Source organism: Megalobrama amblycephala, linkage group LG8, assembly GCF_018812025.1.
Source record: "Megalobrama amblycephala isolate DHTTF-2021 linkage group LG8, ASM1881202v1, whole genome shotgun sequence".
Taxonomy (NCBI): Eukaryota; Metazoa; Chordata; class Actinopteri; order Cypriniformes; family Xenocyprididae; genus Megalobrama; species Megalobrama amblycephala.
Window position 1 is genome coordinate 10,526,975 of NC_063051.1, and position 19,970 is coordinate 10,546,944.

General features: G+C 40.3%; 2 protein-coding genes across 2 annotated transcripts; both read right to left on the reverse strand.

Moving 5' to 3' along the window:
• Nucleotides 1–5,671: 5,671 nt before the first annotated feature.
• Nucleotides 5,672–6,289, reverse strand: LOC125273643 (E3 ubiquitin/ISG15 ligase TRIM25-like). The gene has a single exon (XM_048199195.1). It carries the CDS (start codon nucleotides 6,183–6,185, stop codon nucleotides 5,682–5,684), a length of 504 nt encoding a protein of 167 aa, XP_048055152.1. The 5' UTR covers nucleotides 6,186–6,289; the 3' UTR covers nucleotides 5,672–5,681.
• A 3,274-nt stretch (nucleotides 6,290–9,563) lies between these two features.
• LOC125273644 (zinc finger protein 721-like) lies at nucleotides 9,564–19,548 on the reverse strand. The gene is made up of 4 exons (XM_048199197.1): nucleotides 18,475–19,548; nucleotides 14,822–15,583; nucleotides 12,423–12,821; nucleotides 9,564–12,105 (listed from the first exon to the last, which is right to left on the reverse strand). Exons 1-4 carry the CDS (start codon nucleotides 19,112–19,114, stop codon nucleotides 10,361–10,363), a joined length of 3,546 nt encoding a protein of 1,181 aa, XP_048055154.1. The 5' UTR covers nucleotides 19,115–19,548; the 3' UTR covers nucleotides 9,564–10,360.
• Between the last annotated feature and the right edge of the window lie 422 nt (nucleotides 19,549–19,970).

Sequence of the window (19,970 nt, forward strand, 5' to 3'; positions counted from 1 at the left end):
ATAATAATAATAATAATAATATAAAAAAATTGTACATGCACTACTGTTCAAAAGTTTGGGATGGGTAACATTTTTTAATGTTTTTAAAATAAGTTTTTATTTTATTTATTTGATCAATAATACAGTAATATTGTGAAATATTATTAGAATTTAAAATATCTGAATATATTTTAAAATGTAATTTATTTCTGTGATCAAAGCTGAATTTTCAGCATCATTACTCCAGTCTTCAGTGTCACATGATCCTTCAGAAATCATTCTAATATGCTGATTTGATGCTCAAGACACGTTTCTGATTATTATCAATGTTAAAACAGTTTATTGATGAATAGAAAGTTAAAAAGAACAGCATATCTGAAATAGAAAGCTTTTGTAATATTATGCACTACCGTTTAAATGTTTGGGGTCAGAAAGAATTTATTTTTTGACAGAAATTAATAATTTTATTCAGCAAGGATTCATTAAACATTCATTAAAAACATTTATAATTCTTTCTATTCATCAAAGAATCCTGAAAAAGATGTATACAACTGTTTTCAACACTGATAATAGTAATAAATGTTTTTTGAGCAGCAAATCATCATATTAGAATGATTTCTGAAGGATCATGTGACACTGAAGACTGGAGTAATGATGCTGAAAATTCAGCTTTGATCACAGGAATGAATTACATTTTACAAAATATTTTACAATATTACTCTATTATTGATCAAATAAATGCAGCCTTGTTAAGCAGAACAGTCTTCTTTTAAAAACATTAAAAAATCTTACAGATTTCTAAAACTTTTGAACGGTAGTAGTTTATACAGTATATTACAAATGCAATGGATGTCCTCAGTGGTAATTCATTGTATGCATGCAAAACAGCGACCAGTACAATTCCGACATCGCCTGTTTTGCCCATAAATACTATTGTGTATTTTTAGGAGATTATAACGGCGCGTGCAGGGAAGGATGACACATACACACACTTAACGTGACCGCTCGTTTACTCACAGGTGTTGGAGAGAGATCACACACCGGAACTTTTTCCGGAAACACATGTAACAATGTGCATCATGGGAAATGTAGTTAAATAACAGCATTAACAAAATACACAACATTTCCTCCCCTCTTACTCTTTGAGGTATAACACAAAGATTACAAATTAAACTGTGCCAACTGAAATCATGAATTTATAAAATGCAGTCTCTCTTTTCAACATATCTATAACATAGACTTTTTTTTTTTTTTTTTTTTTTTTTTTTTTACGTGAACATTGAGTCTTTCATGTTGAATCCTTATTTAAAATAACAACTATTTCCCTGGGAATGAGGGTAGACTACCTCAGACCCTAGCTTACCCTTAGGGGATTATTCTGCCCCGAAGCAATAAGGGTAGCCCTTAACTAAGTGTAATCCAATAAACGCTGAGGTGGACGCCGCTCCCTTACTGGATACCGGCGACCTACTGAGTTTCCATTTTCTGTCAGAACAACCGGTGACGATGGTTCTTCAACAAATGGACAATTTGAGGTCACAATAGGCTCAGTGGTGGAGACTACTGAAGTTGGCGAAGTGTCGTCTATTTGCTCGGTGACATCAGTGAATTTAGGAAGATCTGTGACTGTGCTGGCTCCACCCAGCAACTGATCAGTGTGTCTCCTCCAGGAAAGATTGTCAGCAGTCTTGACCTTGTACGACACTGGGCCCGTCTGGGCCTCCACAGTAGCCGGAACCCATTTCGGACCACTGCCATAGTTCCGGGCCAGCACTGGTGAGCCTGTTGAAAAGTTTCTGTCCTTGGCTCGCAGGTTCCTTCGCTGTACCTGACTCTTTTGTTGCCGCAAGACAGTTTCTTTGAGTGTTGCTGGCTTAAGCAGCTCAAAGCTTGTTCTGAGCTCTCTGTTGAACAACAAATACGCTGGCGACACTTTGGTAGTTGCGTGCGGAGTACTACGATAGCACAGCAAGAAGCTATGAAGGCGTTGATGAAATGTGCCCTGTCCAAGAGAAGCTTTCAAGGCATGTTTCATGGTTTGAACAAACCTCTCTGCTAACCCATTTGTTGCAGGATGGTAGGGTGATGACGTGATATGCTGTACACCATTTGCTAGTAGAAATGTGGCCATCTCGTGGGATGTAAATTGGGGGCCATTATCTGACACAAGCTGCACTGGTGATCCAAATCTACTGAAAATTTCTCCCAGCTTCTCACTGGTCTTCTCAGCTGAAGTAGATTTCATAATGGCCACCTCAGGCCACTTACTGTGTGCATCCATGACCACCAACAGCATTTTCTCCTCAACTGGGCCTGCAAAATCAACATGAATGCGATGCCATGGTTTTTCAGGATACTCCCATGGGTGCAGCGGTGCAAGTTGTGGTACATTACGTATGCGCTGGCATGAGGTACACATCCTTGCTTTTTCCTCTATTTGGCCATCCACTCCTGGCCACCAGAAGAAGCTCCTGGCAATCTCCTTCATGCGGACCATTCCACAGTGTCCTACATGCAGCTGTTTAAGCACTGGCTTACGCAAAGCCGGGGGAATAATCACTCTCCTTCCCCATAATAAGCAGCCTGACTGCACTGAAAGTTCATGACGTCGAGAGACGTATGGTTTTAGCTCCAGATCATCGTTCTCCCCTTTGCCTGTCATGACCATATCCATGACTTTTGACAGGACAGGGTCATTTCGTGTGCCCTTGCGTACTTGCGCGGCTGTCACTGGGGCCCTTTCCACCTGGCTGAAGTAAAAGATTTCAGCCACCTGTGCCTCCTTTACTCTGTCTGTGAGAGGCAACCTGGACAGACCGTCCGCATTCCCATGCAATTTCCGACTTCCGGTACTTGATGTCATAGGTGTGAGCAGATAACAACAAGGCCCACCTTTGCATCCTACTGGCAGCAAGAGAGGGAATGCCATGGTGTGGGCCAAAAATAGCCGTGAGAGGGCGATGATCGGTCAGTAACGTGAACTTCCTACCAAAAATATACTGATAAAACTTACGCACTCCAAACACAATGCTCAATGCTTCTCGCTCAATCTGAGCATAGTTTGCTTCTGCTTTGCTCAGACTCCTGGAAGCAAACGCAATTGGCCTCTCTTGACCATTAGGCATGATGTGGGACAAGACAGCTCCCACACCATAAGGGGAAGCATCGCAAGCCAGCTGGATAGGAAGAGCAGGGTCAAAATGAGTGAGGGCATTTGACCTTAAAAGTGTCTCCTTTGCTCTTATGAACGACTCCTGGCATTCAGAGGTCCACTTCCAATTATTCTCATGACACAACAGTTTGTGGAGAGGTTTCAGCAGCGTCGCGATATTTGGGATGAATCGCCCATAATAATTAAGTAAGCCGAGGAAAGACCGCAACTGGCTGACATTTTTGGGCACTGGAGCATCCACAATGGCCTTAACTTTGGATGGGGACGTATGCAGACCGGAGGCATCAATGACATGGCCTAGATACTCGACTGAAAACTGGAAAAATTCACATTTATCCTTGCGCACTCTCAATCCGTACTCTTTCAGTCTCTCGAGGGTAGCATCCAGGTGCTGTAAGTGTGACTCTTCATTCGTGCCAGTCACTAGAATGTCATCTAGATAACACACAACTCCTGGAAGTCCTGCAAGAATCTGATCCATCGCTCGCTGAAAAATGGATGGAGCCGAGGTAATTCCGAACGGTAAGCGTTTGTAACGAAATAGGCCTTTGTGTGTATTGATGGTGAGAAGTTCTCTGGACTGTTCCTCCACATGCATCTGTAGGTATGCTTGGTTGAGATCAATTTTGCTGAATTTTTGCCCTCCTGTCAGCCCAGCAAAAAGGTCATTAATGTGGGGCAAGGGGTATTGCTCTGCTGACAACACTGGATTTACAGTGACTTTAAAATCGCCGCAGATCCTTATGCCTCCATCCTTCTTTATAACTGGAACAATGGGTGTTGCCCACTTACTCACACTGACTGGTTCCAGCACACCATTCTTCACAAGTTCAGCTAAGCTCGCCTCCACTTTAGGTTTGAGTGCATATGGCAGGGGCCGGGACTTTAAGAACTTTGGCTGGCTTCCTGGCTCCACAGTCAATTTCACTTTGATTCCTTCCATGCTGCCTAACTCCTGTTTGAAAACTTCAGTGTGTTTTTGAAGAACACCTTCAAGATCCAGTGTTTTAGGTGTCACCATATGTATGGCTGGCCAGTCCACCTTGAGTTGCTCCAGCCAGGAACGACCCATCAACGAGGGGTAATCACCCACGACCACATACAATGGCAGTTTTTTTGTTTGTCCATTCAGTTCAACTGTTACTTGGGTGAGTCCTTTCATGGTCACTGATTCCCCAGTATAAGTTTTAAGGACTACATCAGGTGGTTTGAGTGGCAGGTGGCTCAGCATTTCGCTGTATATCGCATCCGACACCAGCGACACAGCTGCACCAGTGTCAATCTCCATTTTCACTGGTTGTCCTTCCAGCAGCGCTGTGACCTTATAAGCCTTGGTTCCACCTGCAACGGTGAGCACATGCAAGAGAAATTCCTCATCAGATGTTTCCGTACCCTCTTTGTTTTCCTGCCCGACTGCAAATATGCGTTTCTTTTGTTTCCTTCTGAATACTGGTTTCGGCTGTATTTTTTTCTTTTCTGTTTTATTTCTACATGCACGCTCGATGTGTCCCTTTTTCTTACAGCTGCGGCATTCCGTATCCTTAAACCAGCATGAAACAGGTGAGTGTCCAGTCTTGCCACAACGGAAACATGGGCCTTTATTTTCAGTTTGTTTTTCAGTCTCCATCTTGTACACTTTACTGTTTGAGCTCAATTGCTGGGCTTCCTTAGCAGCCAATTCCATAGACACACTCAGCTCAATTGCTCTTTGTAGTGTCAGGTTGCTCTCGGTTAACAGCCTTTTCTGTATGCCCTCGCAGCGGAGTCCGCATACCAATCTGTCCCGAAGTGTATCGTTGAGCACATCACCAAATTCGCAGTGTTCAGCTAATTTTTTTAGCACTGCCACAAACACTGTCACAGTTTCCCCTTCTAGTTGATTTCGTCTGTGGAACCGAAATCGCTCTGCTATTACTAAGGGTTTTGGAGAGAAATGCGCTTTAAGAGTGCTCACTATTTGATCATACGTTTTCTCTCCAGGTTTTTCTGGTTGCAGGAGGTTACGCAGTAGTGTATATGTTTTTGGTCCCATCACACTTAAAAATGTGGGTACAACTTTCTCTTCAGTAATAGCATTCGCTGCTACAAAGTACTCAAATCGTTCTGTGTAAGAACTCCACTGCTCATTGCTTTCATCAAAAGGACCCATATTTCCAAAAACTGATGCCATTTTTGCCGTTCTCTGCCGTTTAACAATCAATTCAGTCACTTATCTGAATCGTCGTCTTTCCTCCCCCTTTTTTTCAGTTCAGACGTGGATTAACAGCAGACTCGTATTATTTCGCGTTTTTCAGCGATGTCGCCGTCAAGCCGCTTCATTTCCGCATCTTCACAACACACGCAGAATAACGAGATCCTCGTCGCCACTTTATTGTGTATTTTTAGGAGATTATAACGGCGCGTGCAGGGAAGGATGATACATACACACACTTAACGTGACCGCTCGTTTACTCACAGGTGTTAGAGAGAGATCACACACCGGAACTTTTTCCGGAAACACATGTAACAATGTGCATCATGGGAAATGTAGTTAAATAACAGCATTAACAAAATACACAACAAAAACCTCAAGGATCTTGTCGTGTTTCTGGCAGATCATCTCCTGCAGTCGTCCAGTGGCATCAGTCAGATTGTGTCTCTTTCCTTTAAACAAACTCTCATGTTGTTCAAGGTGATTCTGACAGTAAGAGTTCAGACACACCAGACAGGATTTGATGGCTTTGAGTTTTCTTCCAGTACAGACGTCACACTGCACATCTCCAGCTCCAGCGTAACAGTCAGCAGAAATATTAGTGTTCTTCAGTTTCTCCACCACTTCAGCCAGCATGGTGTTTTTAGCTAAAGCAGGTCTTGGACTAAAGGTCTGTCTGCACTGAGGGCAGCTGTAGACTCTCTTCTGATCCTCCTGATCCCAGAAGTCTGTGATACAGATCTTACAGTAACAGTGTCCACAGGAAGTGGTCACTGGATCCTTCAGGAGATCCAGACACACTGGACACATGAACTCATCTTCAGAAAATCTGGCTTCTGCCATTTTACTGCATGAATACAGAGACGCAAACACACAATAGCTCAACTACAGTTTAGTTTCATTTTCTCTGAACTGAAGAGTTTCCTGTTTCCTGGTTCTGTGTTTGAGTGCCGTGTGCAAAACAGGCATGTCTGTAAAGCACTCTGCAGTAATAAGAGTCCCGTACAAGAAATGATGGCTGAGTCACAATAGCACTTCACACACACACATACATAGTGTATATATACCAAGACATTGCTTTGCAAGTCACAAATAAGTGAGGATTTAGGAACCCCAGCCAGAAGTGCATAGCAATAATCAATGTGGGAAAAAATGAAAGTATGAATAAGCCTTTCAGTCACAGAAAGGGATAACAGAGCAGAGTCTAGTAATGTTTCTGAGATGAAAAAAAAGGAGTTCTTTACAGTTTACTGAACATGAGAGTCAAAATATGCATCCCATATGCATTATGAGCCCCTATTGTGAGCCTGTTGCTGCCCCTGTTGAAGCTTATTACAGCAGGCATCACTCCAAGGCAAGATGTGTTGTTAATCAGAATTTTGGCATGCCAAAGTCACGCTGGTCAATTTTTTTTAAAGCTCTGAAGGGGAGACCCAACTTTGTTTCTACTATAGTGACCTGCTGTGATATGTGCTTTGCCAATGGTGACGTAATTAAAGCTGGAGATGATGATGATGATGTCACCAACTGTGAAAAGAATGCAAAACCCCAAGAACCCTGGGTCAGTCGTGACCTAATGGTAAGAGAGTCAGACTGATAACACGAAGGTTATGGGATCGAGTCTCAGGTTCCCTTGAACACCTAACCCCCAATTGCGCCCCAGGCACCACAGAAAAAAATAACTGCACACTGCTCGGGGTATGTGTGTGTTCAATACCATCTACTCCTAATGTGTGTGTACTAACTGGATGGGTTAAATACAGAGGACAAATGTATGATCCTCTTTCCTCCATCTCCATAAGTTATGTCAAAAGTTCCCCCTTTTCCTCTTTCTGTTTCTTGGTACCATGTCAGATAGGCCAGTAAAATAGAAATTATTGCAATTTATTGAGGAATTTATTGCAATCAGCTGTACCCATCCTGAGATGACAGCAAGACTGATTTCATTACATCACCCAGTTTTTATCCAACTTTCCATCCATCCGCTAATAGCTTTAGCCTGTGTTGTGGCAAAAATAAACAACTTACCAAACTCACTGTGTAAGAATCAAACTTAGACCAATGTCTTTTAAAAATGTATTTCTTGCCAGAAAGATCAGACAGTCATACAAGCTCACAGAGAGCCTGCAGAATGAAAGATAGATAACAGCTTTTCTCTGTTGCTCTTATACCCCCTATCTTCAAGGCTAAATCCTCGTTCTCCTTTCATGTGACAACCCCTGCTTTCTTATTTATGTCCCTTACAGTTGTCTTACTTCCCAACCAAGAATAATAACCCCAAAGGTTAAAGGTTTCTTTACCTAAAGTTTCCCATACATCACACAACAGAGGTTCTATATTTCAGAGTACATAATTCAACCTTGGTAGTGTTTTTGGAGGAGACATGCACATTTTCAAATTTCCACTACACCTGCTAGCATCACTAGTGGTCTCGCCTTCCACTCTTTCTTTTTTACATTCTTATCACTCAAGAAATTACAGTTTCTTTGCACAGGGCCTGTGCATCCAGAATTCATTCATCCAAGCCCTCCTTCACTCTGGCACCGACAACCTTTTCATAGTCCCTGTAATAATTGTCTGAAGTACCTGCTTTTTAGCATGTTTGCACTGCAGGAACTGGGGAATGTGGAGGTCAAGTCAATACCTCAAAACTCGTTGTTGTGCTCCTCAAAACATTCCTGGACCATTTTTGCTTTGTGGCAGGAGCATTATCCTGATGAAAGAGGCCACTGCCACCAGGGAATACTGTTTTCATGAAAGGGTGTACATGGTCTGCAACAATGCTTAAGTATGTGGTACGTGTCAAAGTAACATCCACATGGATGGCAGGACCCAATGTTTCCCAGCAGAACATTGCCCAAAGCATCACACTGCCTCTGTCGGATTGCCTTCTTCCCATAGTGCATCCTGGTGCCTTGTGTTCCCCAGGTAAGAGATGGTCACGCACCCGGCCATCCACATGATGTAAAAGAAAACATGATTCATCAGACCAGGATACCTTCTTCCATTGCTCCATGGTCCAGTTCTGATGCTCACGTGTCCACTGTTGGAGCTTTCAGTAGTACACTATGGGTTCAAATGTACTATAAGTAGTATCTAAATACATTTTTTAAATACAGAGACAGTATATTAAAAGAACATTCAAGTTCATATTTCATGGTGTCTCAAAATAGCACAGCTGAGTACACTTAGATGTTCTTAAGATTATCTTAAGAAGTACTAAAGAAGAACTTTTAGTATATTAAGTACAGTAATTAGTGCACGAAAATAGAGCACTTTTTTTTCACCTGGGGATGCTATGACCCAGTCATTTAGCCAACATAATTTGGCCCTCGTCAAACTCGCTCAAATCTTAATGCTTGCCCATTTTTCCTGCTTCAAACACATCAACTATGAGGACAAAATGTTCACTCGCTGCCTAATATATCCACCCACTAACAGGTGCCGTGATGAAGAGATAATCAGTGTTATTCACTTCATCTGTCAGTGCTCATAATGTTAGGCTTGATTGGTGTGTTTATGTGTGCATTTAATAACAATGTTAAGTCAATCAAATAATGCACAGTATAACATTCATTATTTCTCTCATGTGTTTTTATTTATAATCTTTCATTCACATTGCAGCATTTATCACAGAATGACAGAAGAGTGAAATATAGCCATTTGTGAATGTAAAAATATTTGGAGAAAAAAATTAAAAGATTAATTTCATATTCATAAATGTGTGCCTTGAGGCAAAAAAAAATGAACTAAAAAAAACAACAACAACTGTGCAAAGCAGATGGTCAGGTGCAGCCACAGGAGTTCATACAGTATATTGCAAAAAGAATTGGGACACCCAATAACTTCCATGGCCACAGGTGTATAAAATCAAGCACCTATGCAGACTGTTTCTACAAACATTTGTGAAAGAATGGGTCACTCTCAGGAGCTCAGCAAATTCACGCATGGTATCATGATAGTCCATTCATGAAATTTCCTCACTGCTAAATATTCCATGGTCAACTGTTAGTGGCATCATACCAAAGTGGAAGCAATTGGGAACAACGGCAACTCAGCCACAAAGTGATAGGCCACGTAAAATCAGAGCAGGGTAAGCACATGCTGAGGCGCACAGTCCACAGAATTTGCCAACTTTCTGCAGAGTCAATAGCTACAGACCTCCAAACTTTGTGTGGCCTTCAGATTAGCTCAAGAACAGTGCGTAGAGAGCTTCATGGAATGGGTTTCCATGGCTGAGCAGCTGCATCCAAGCCTTACATCACCAAGTGCAATGCAAAGTGTCGGATGCAGTGGTGTAAAGCACGCCGCCACTAGACAGATTACACTTCTCTGTCTGGCAATCCAAAGGACAGTTTGGTGGAGAAGGGATTATGGTGTGAGGTTGTATTTCAGGGGCTGGGCTGGGCTTGCCCCCTTAGTTTCAGTAAAAGGAACTCTTTTTCCCGGTTTCACAGACAAGGCTTAAGCTAGTCCTAGACTACAATGCATGTTTAAACTCAAAGAAACTTGTACTGGCTTAGGCTAAGTCCTGTCTGTGAAACTGAGCCTTAATGCTTCAGCATGCCAAGACATTTTGGACAATTTCATGCTCCCAACATTGTGGGAAGTTTGCAGATACCCCCTTCTTGTGACTGAGCACTAGTGCACAAAGTAAAGTCCAGGTTAACAGGTTAACAGGTTTGGGGTGAATTAGAGTGGAGACACCTTCTTGTCCAACATCAGTGCCTGACCTCACAAATGCACTTCTTAGAAGAATGTTCAAAAATTTCCATTAACACAATCCTAAACCTTGTGGAAAGCCTTCCCAGAAGAGATGAGGCTGTTATAGCTATTAAACCCTATGAATTAAGAATGGTATGCCCTTAAAGTTTATTTGCAAGTAAAGGCAGACATCCCAAAACATTTGGCAATACAGAGCATGTGTAAAGACAAAAAATAAAACCTAAAATTATAAAAATTAGCCTAAATTATATTAAAAAAAAGTGAAGAATGTAAATTGTAACTAAGGTGGACAATCACATTTGGGCCAGATTCATCTGCGGCCTGACCGTAGCCTTACTTTCACACAAGATACGAATTTTCTGGTGCCATTTTAAACCACCGAGCCATTTAAATCTCTTTCCACACAATGAACACAAATGTTTTCTCACATCTGCATGACTTTTCTGGTGTATCTGTAAGTGTGATGGCAAAATGAATTTCTTATTACACTGATCACAACTAAACGGCCTTTCTTCAGATTGAATGTGTTGAAGACTACTTTTTCTAATCGTCTTTCCACTATCAGAGCACGGCAACTTCTTTTCACAAGGTTTTTGCAAATGACGTTTCAGGTCACCTTTATATGCAAAACTCTTCTTACACTTAAGACATGTGAAAGGTTTCTCTTCCGTGTGAACTCTCATGTGAGTCTTGAGGTTTCCTTTAATTCTGAAACTCTTTCCACAGTCATTGCACGTGAAAGACTTCTTTCGCCTGTTACTTTTTAAGTGCCTTTTTAAATGCCAGCTAAGACGTCTCTTGTCTGGGAAACTCATTCCACACTGTTGACAATTAGAAGAGTTCTCTTCTGAGTGAAGCTTCATGTGTAAAGTAAGGGTTAGTCCACGTGTAAAACATTTTCCACACTCAAGACACATGAATGGTTTCTCTCCTGTGTGACTTCTCATGTGAGCCATAAGATTTCCTTTGTTTGAGCAAATCTTCCCACACTGTTTGCAGACGTAAGGGCTCTCACCAGTGTGAACTCTTATGTGGGCATCAAATGTTTGTTTATATGAGAAGCTCTTCCCACACTGTTTGCAGGTGTAAGTACTCTTAACACCGTGACTTTTCATGTGTAAATCAAGAATTTGCTTAAGTCTGAAGCTCTTTCCACACTGATCACATTTGAATGGCTTCTCCCCAGTGTGAATGCTCATGTGAGTCTTAAGAGTTCCTTTGAGCGAGAAGCTAGTCCCACACTGATCACATTTGAAAGGCTTCTCTCCAGTGTGATGTCTCATGTGGGAATCAAGGTATGATTTATATGCGAAGTCCTTTCTACACAGTTTGCAGGCGAAAGGTTTTTCAGTGTTGAGGCTTACTCTTTTCTCTGAGTGTATAATCTTCATGTGGGTATTAAGGGATCCTATATTTCTGAAACTCTTTCCACACCATTCACATGTGAACGGCTTCTCTCCAGTGTGAACTCTCATGTGGGTATTAAGGTTTCCTCTGTGAATGAAGCCCTTTCCACACTGATGACATGAAAAAGGCTTCTCTCCAGTGTGAATTCTCATGTGGGAATCAAGGTATGATTTATATTTGAAGCTCTTCCCACAGGGTTTGCAGGTCAAAGATGTTTGAATGTTGAGACTTACTCTTTTCTCTGAGTGTCCTCTCTGCATGTGGGATTCAAGGGATGTTTTCAATTTAAAGCTCTTTCCACACTGTTTACATGTGAACGGCTTCTCTCCTGTGTGAACTCTCATGTGGATATTAAGGTTTCCTTTGTGAACGAATCTCATTCCACACTGTTCACATGAGAAAGGCTTGGTGTGAACTTTCATGTGGCATTTAAGGTTATGTTTTTGATTGAAACTCTTTCCACAATGAGAGCAGGTGAAGTTACTTTTAGATTTGGTCTTCTGTGCTTTATTTAGCGAAGACATTTCAGTCTGAATGGATTTCTCGACATCATTGAAATCATGTCTGTTATTTTGTTCTTTCTCTTCTATTTCTTCCAGTTCTTGATTCTCTTCTTTCAGAGCCATCAGGTCTAAAGTGAAAAAATAAAAGACAAAAGTTAATGGCATTTTTAAGGGCTCAAAGCAACAGGCATCAAAACCAATATTGTGCAACACAACTGCATTGCTATAGACATTCAGGTCAATAATATTAGAGAATTATTCACTAATATTCACTAATGCAATGATACTAAACACATTCAATCAGGATTTAAGTACCATCATTAACAACGTGATCTGCTTTGGTATCTAATTATGACTGCATCTTTCTTTTAGTGCCATTAGCACTTTTGACAACTTTTATGTCTTAAACACTTTCCACACTGATGACATATAAAATAGTTCTCACCTGAGTGTTTTCTTTGTGTGTGGACAATAAGGGTTATTTTACGCAGAAAACTCTTTCCACAATGATCACATGTGAATGGCTTCTCTCCGGTGTGAATTTTCATGTGGGAATAAAGGTTTCCTTTCTGACTGAAACTCTTCCCACACTGTTGGCATGTGAAAGGCTTCTCCCCAGTGTGAGTTCTCAAGTGGTTGTTAAGGTTTTGTTTTTGATCAAAACTCTTTCCACAATGAGAGCAAGTGAAGTTACTGTTAGATTTGGTCTTCTGAATTTTTTTTCGTGATGAAGTCCTTTCAGTCTGTATGGATTTTTCAACATTAATGAAATCACATGTCTTGTATTGATCTTTCTCTTCAGTTTCTTTCAGTTCTTCAGTTTCTTCTTTCAGTGGCATCAGGTCTAAAGCAAAACAATTCAAGTTAATAGCAGTTTAATGGCTAAAAGGAACAGACATCACAACCAGAATAAAAATATTAGAATATCAGAACCAACATTGTGCTACAAAACTGCATTGTTATCAACCAGGAGTGACTAACCCTGGTCCTGGAGAGCCTCAGTGCTTAAGAGTTTAGCTCCAACTCTGATAAAACTCACCTGCCTATAGCTTTCTAGCAACCTTTCAAACCTTGATTAGCTTGTTCAGGTGTATTTGATTAAGGTTGGAGCTGAAGTCTATAGGAATGTGGCTCTCCAAGACCAGGGTTAGCCACCCCTGTTAATAACCAATCCTGAATCAGCCATTCAGATAAAATAAAATTTAGAAAGTCCCTTTTCCTTAATGCAGTGGTACTTGTGAACAACTTCAGTCAGGATTTAAGAACCATCATTAAATTAAAACAATGAATTACATGCTTTGGGCATTTTATCATGAGTGCATCTTTCTTCTAGTGCTATTAGCTCTTTTGACAATGGATGACATTCTATTGGATAGTTTTCGAATTATGTTGTCACTTGTTGATAAGCATTAGCATGGTTTAAGTCAAATCTATCCAAATGCTAATATTTTGTGTAAACAAACAAACATCTTAAAACACAAGTATGGAGTGCAACAGGGCTCAGTATTAGATCCTCTGCTTTTCTGCTAATATATGCTGTCCCTGAGGCACATTATCATTAGAGTTCACCATGTTTTCTCTATCTATTAAAGGGGTAGTTTCATTGAGATTTCACTTTTTTAACTTTAGTTAGTGTGTAATATTGCTGCTTGAGCATAAACAGTATCTGCAAAGTTATGATGCTGAAAGTTCAATGCAAATGGAGATATTGTCTTTTAAAGTTATGGCAGTTTAATGCCTACAAAAACGACCGGTTTGGTCTACAACATGCTTCTTCCCAGGTTGGTGACATCATAAACCCTGTTTATTACCTTTACAAAAATGCTACTACTCAGTAATGTATTCAGCTACAGTAAAGCTTTAATCAGAACAATATGGAGCAGCAGTAACATTTTCTAGTGACATTAAACGTACATTAAAAACTGTGCTAAAAAAGATTCTGCTTGATGCTCTTCATCATTACTGCCATTAATTACATTTCCACCGAAGCAAAGACTATGACTTTTACCCGTAATGGTAAGGGTCATGGCGTTTCCGGACTACGTGAATCATGACAACGTATTCCAGACAGCGAATTGCAATAGACTGGGCCAGCTAACCAATCTCAGTCCATTGCATATTTCTGAGGGAGGGGCTTCATGGAACCAGAAACTCATTTTTAGGAGAAGGGAAACAGTGGTGTAAAAAGGTAAAATATATATATTTTTAAACGAAGCATTAAGACATGTTAAACTGCGCCCCATAAACACAATCAAGCCTAGAAAAAAAACAAAACACTGAACCACCCATTTAAAAACTCACTACATGGACTGTGCTAGACTGGTGATAGCACTTAGATATATTGTTGCCCTATTGTTAGTTTGATTTCTTCTACTGCTCTCCTCATATGTAAGTCACTTGGGATAAAAGCATCTGTTAAATGATTAAATGTCAAGCCAATGGATTTAAATTTCCTCACAATGTGATGAAATGACAACTTTCCAAGTTAGGAGAGAGTGTTGCAGCTTTATCAACCAACTGATGATACATAACGAAAATAATCACCAATTAATTGTTTATTAATCACATCTGCACACAGTGCATGGAAAAAAATCCCCCAGTCATGTCACTTTACTGTAGTGAGTAATGCATTTCTGTGAATCCCACACTGTTTGCAGGTGTAAGGACTCTCACCTGTGTGACTGTTCTTGTGTGAATCATGAGTTGCTTTATGTTTGAAACTCTTTCCACACTAATGACGTATAAAACATAACTCACCTGAGTGTTTTCTCTTTGTGTGGGAATTAAGGGTTACTTTACTTCGGAAACTCTTTCCACACTAATGACGTATAAAACATTACTCACCTGAGTGGTTTCTCTTTGTGTGGGAATTAAGGGTTACTTTACGTCGGAAACGCTTTCTCTCATCTCCATTGTGACGGTTCATGTGTTGTTTAAGGTTTCCTTTATCAGCAAAACTCCTTCCACACTGTTGACATGTGAAAGGCTTCTCTCCAGTGTGAATCCTCTTGTGTGAATCACGGGTTGATTTAAGTCTGAAACTCTTTCCACACTGATCACATGTGAACGGCTTCTCTCCAGTGTGAATTTTCATGTGTTGTTTAAAGTTTCCTTTATCAACGAAACTCTTTCCACACTGATCACATGCGTAAGGCTTTTCTCCAGTGTGAATCATCATGTGTCGATTAAGGTTTCCTTTATCAGTGAAACGCTTTCCACACTGTTGACATGTGTAAGGCTTCTCTCCGGAATGAATTTTCATGTGTTGTTTAAGGTTTCCTTTGTCAGTGAAACTCAGTCCACACTGTTGACATTTGAAAGGCTTCTCTCTAGTGTGAACGATCATGTGTCGTTTAAGGTTTCCCTTTCTAGTGAAACCCATCCCACACTGTTGACATGTGAAAGGATTCTGTTCAGTGTGAATTTTCATGTGGTTGTTAAGGTTTTGTTTTTGTTTGAAACTCTTTCCACAATGAGAGCAAGTGAAGTTGCTGTCAAATTCAGTCTGTATGGATTTTTCAACATTAATGAAATCACATCTCTTATATTCATCTTTCTCTTCTGTTTCTTTCAGTTCTTGATCCTCTTCTTTCAGTGCCATCGGGTCTAAAGCAAAAAAAAAAAAAGTTAACAGCTCAAAGCAACAGAAATCACAACCAGGATATAAATATAAAGATATAAAAACCAACATTGTGCAACAAAACTGAATTGTCATAGACCAATCCTGAAACTGCCATTCAGGTTTAAAAAAAAAAAAAAAAAAAAAAAAAAAAAAAAAAAACTGTTCTCTTCACTAATGCAATGGTACTTGTGAACAATTTCAGTCAGGATTTAAGCACCATCATTTAATAAAACTAAAAATGACCTGCTTTTGGCATCTTATCAAGAGACTAGACTAGTACTTTAAGAACATGTCTTTAGACAGAGGCAGTTTTGCTGTAGCTTTCCCGCCTCCTAGCATGCCGTAGCTTGGAGTTGGCTGCTCCTATGAGAGCCTCTCAAGCTTAGGACTGGCAACTAGTGATCCTAATACTCCTCCTGTCATTGTGAGAGTCGTCCATGACCGGGGCCGACCTTCTGCATTATGGCTATTAAAGGATTATTCCACTTTTAAATACTTTTCCTGATAATTTACTTACCCCCATGTCATCCAAGATGTCCATGTCTTTCTTTCTTCAGTCGAAAAGAAATTAAAGTTTTCGATGAAAACATTCCAGGACTTTTCTCCTTATAGTAGACTTCAATGGGCACCAAACAGTTGAAGGTCAAAGTAAGTTTTATTGCAGCTTCAAATTGTTCTACACTATCCCAGATGAGAAATAAGGGTCCTATCTAGTGAAACCATCGCTCATTTTCTGAAAAAAAAAGGAAAATTATATAAGTTTTAATCATAAATGCTCATCTTGAACAAGCTCTCATCTACTTCTCTATTTGAATTCCAACATTGTAGACACTGCTAAGCGTATTACTGCCCTCCACAGGTTAAAGTTTGAACTAATTGTTATGTACTATTGAACTAGCATATTGCATATAAAAATTAGTTCAAAACTTTGACCTGCGGAGGGCAGTAATATGCTTAGCAGTGTCTACAATGCTGGAATTCAAATAGAGAAGAAGAGGAGAGCCAGTTCAAGATGAGTATTTATGGATAAAACTTATATAATTTTCAATTTTTTTCAGAAAATGAGCGATGGTTTCACTAGATAAGACCCTTATTTCTCATCTGGGATCGTGTAGAACAATTTGAAGCTGCAGTGAAACTAATTTTGATTGGTGCCCATTGAAGTCTACTATATGGAAAAAATCCTGGAATGTTTTCATCAAAAAATTTAATTTCTCCCTTAGAGCTTGAGCATTAGTCCCGGGGCTGTGGTCGTGTTATGCTAGAGTAGTCTGCCCTATCTGGGGCCTCCTCATAAGCCTGGTCGCATAGATTTGTACTCCCCTCGTTTTAAAGTTAAAAAGTGATATGCAGAGTACACGCCTTGTGATGGCAATTCAAACGAGTATTCCAAGCCTGCAAACCTCTAGTTGCTGCTTGAGTTAGATAGATTGCTACCAAGTAGTTGGCCCTCCTTGACAGCGATCCTCCAGGTTGAGCTAGGTTCCTGATGTTCTAGTTCCCTAGAGTTGAGCAGATGGTAATCAGGTAGCTCAGGCTCCAGTACAGCCTCCCTGATACTAGCCCCAGAATTCTAGATCTGCTACTAAGTAGTTGCCCCTCAAGCTGGCCTCCTTGAAGGCAATCCTTTGGGTTGAGTAGGTCCTTATAACTTCTGACCAAGTTAGTATCTTTACTCCCTAGAGTTATATCATCACTTGCATTGAGCTTGGTCAATACTCGTCTCAGTTGAGTCCAGATGGTACTCTCCTCGTATTAAGGGTCATTCTTAGAGTACAGTCCAGGTTAAAGGCCTTTTGTGAGACCTCCCTGGTAGATCGTTATTAAGAAATTCTTTAAGAGATTATTTTTTAGTAAGAACTTCCATGGTAGATCAGCCCCTGTTGGAGCTGGAGATTTGCCTCTCATTAGGGACCCTATGTAGAGTACTCAGCCTCCAGAGTGCCTTGTTTAAGAAGCACTCTGTAGGTCCTAATTTGAGCAAAATAACTCCCCTTGATTGCAAGGGTTCATAGTGCTATGCTGAGGATGCCCCAGGATGCACGTCTCTGCGATCTGGTCTGAGCTGGTTACTGTCAGTTTGCAGTCCTTCTCTCTAGACGTCAGTTTATTGGCCTGGCTAGGTGTAGACATGCTCCCCTGAGAAGTGACTGGCCAGGCCTTCTTTCAGCTCCCTGGCCACATTCCCTTAAAAGGTACCCTTCTGTTTGAAGTTTTGGTTCCAAGCCTGTGAGCAGCTTTGGTAGGCCTCTAGATATTTCTGGGGTCTCTGTGAGGCTTATAGCTTGGGTGTTGGCCTTAGGGAATACAGTCACTGACAGCCTATTCAACCCGTAGGAGGAGCGATTTTGACATTTCTGTTGAAATTTTCAGTTTTTTGTCAGCTATTCTTTTGCACGCACTCCCCTCAGCATGGCTGTGTGGGTATTTCATTCCCCATACCTACTTTTGAAAGGGAAGATCTCAGGTTGTGCATGTAACCATTGTTCCCTGAGATCAGGGAATGAGACACTGCATCTCCCTGTCATGCCTCAGGACTGCCTGCTGAACAGTCCCTTCAGATGATAAGTGGATGACTGGTTCTCTAGGCGCCCCTTATGTGCATTGGGGTCGCACTAGTAGTGAAGTCATAGGCTGTCGGATATGTATAATTTATTTACTATATAATTATTGCTTATTAATCACGTCTGCATGGAGCGCATGGGAAAAAAATCCCCCAGTCAGATCACTTTACAGTAATGAATAATGCATTTCTGTGAATCCCCACTGTTTGCAGGTGTAAGGACTCTCACCTGTGTGACTGTTCACTGTGAATCATGAGTTGCTTTAAGTTTAAAACTCTTTCCACACCAATGACAAATAAAACATTACTCACCTGAATGTTTTATCTTTGTGTGGTAATTAAGGGTTTCTTTACGTCGGAAACTCTTTCCACACTGATCACATGTGAAAGGCCTCTCTCCAGTGTGAATTTTCATGTGTTGTTTAAGGTTTCCTTTTTCAGTGAAACTCATTCCACATTGTTGACATGTGAAAGGCTTCTCTCCAGTGTGAATCCTCTTGTGTGAATCATAGATTGATTTAAGTCTAAAACCCTTTCCACACTGATCACATGTGAAAGGCTTCTCTCCAGTGTGAATCATCATGTGTGATTCACAGGTTGATTTAAGTCTGAAACTCTTTCCACAATGTTGACATTTGAAAGGCTTCTCTCCAGTGTGAATCATCATGTGTCGTTTAAGGTTTCTTCTTTTAGTTAAACTTATCCCACACTGTTGACATGTGAAAGACTTCTGTTCAGCGTGAATTTTCTCACTGTTGTTAAGGTTTTGTTTTTGATCGAAACCCTTTCCAAAATGAGAGCAAGTGAAGTTACTGTCAAATTCAGTCTTCAGAATTTGTGATGAAGTCGTTTCAGTCTTTATGGATTTTTCAACATCAATGAAATCACATATCTTATACTGATCTTTCTCTTCTGTTTCTTTCAGTTCTTGATTCCCTTCTTTTAGTGCCATCAGGTCTAAAGCAAAAAAAAAAAAAAAGTTAATAGCAGTTTAATGGCCCACAAGCAACAGACATCACATCCAGCATTAAATTATTAAAATATCAAAACCAACATTGTGTAACAAAACTGCATTGCCTTCCTAAATCTGCCATTCAGATAAATTCAGGATTTAAGCACCATCATTTAATAAAGCTATAAAGTACCTGCTTTTCACATCTTATCACAAGGGCATCCTTCTTCTAGTGCTATTAGGTCTTTTGACAACAGATCACAACATTCTATTAGATAGCTTTAGAATTATGTAGTCACTTGTGGATAAGCATTAGCACGGTTTAAAAGTGCCCTAGAATCAAAAATTGAATTTACCTTGGCATAGTTGAATAACAAGTGTTCAGTACATGGAAAATACATACATTGGGTTTCAACTCCATTGCTTCCTCCTTCTTATGTAAATCTCATTTGTTTAAAAGACTTTCGAAGAACAGGCGAATCTCAACATAACACCGACTGTTACGTAACAGTTGGGATCATTAATATGTACACTCACAATATTTGCATATGCCAACCCATGTTCAAGACATTAGACAAGCCAGTATTAACGCCTGGATCTGTGCACAGCTGAATCATCAGACTAGGTAAGCAAGCAAGAACAGCAGCGAAAAATGGCAGATGGAGCGATAATAACTGACATGATCCATGATATCATGATATTTTTAGTGATATTTGTAAATTGTCTTTCTAAATGTTTCGTTAGCATGTTGCTAATGTACTGTTAAATGTGGTTAAAGTTACCATCGTTTATTACTGTATTCACAGAGACAAGAGCGTCGCTATTTTCATTATTAAACACTTGCAGTCTGTATAAT

Coding starts and splice junctions, on each gene's coding strand:
- LOC125273643 (XM_048199195.1), bottom strand. CDS start 6,185: ATGGCAGAAGCCAGATTTTCTGAAGATGAGTTCATGTGTCCAGTGTGT.
- LOC125273644 (XM_048199197.1), bottom strand. CDS start 19,114: ATGGCACTAAAAGAAGGGAATCAAGAACTGAAAGAAACAGAAGAGAAA. Junction 15,584..18,474: donor CACAAAGATAAAACATTCAG/GTGAGTAATGTT, acceptor TTTTTGCTTTAG/ACCCGATGGCACTGAAAGAA. Junction 12,106..12,422: donor CACACAAAGAAAACACTCAG/GTGAGAACTATT, acceptor TTTTCACTTTAG/ACCTGATGGCTCTGAAAGAA.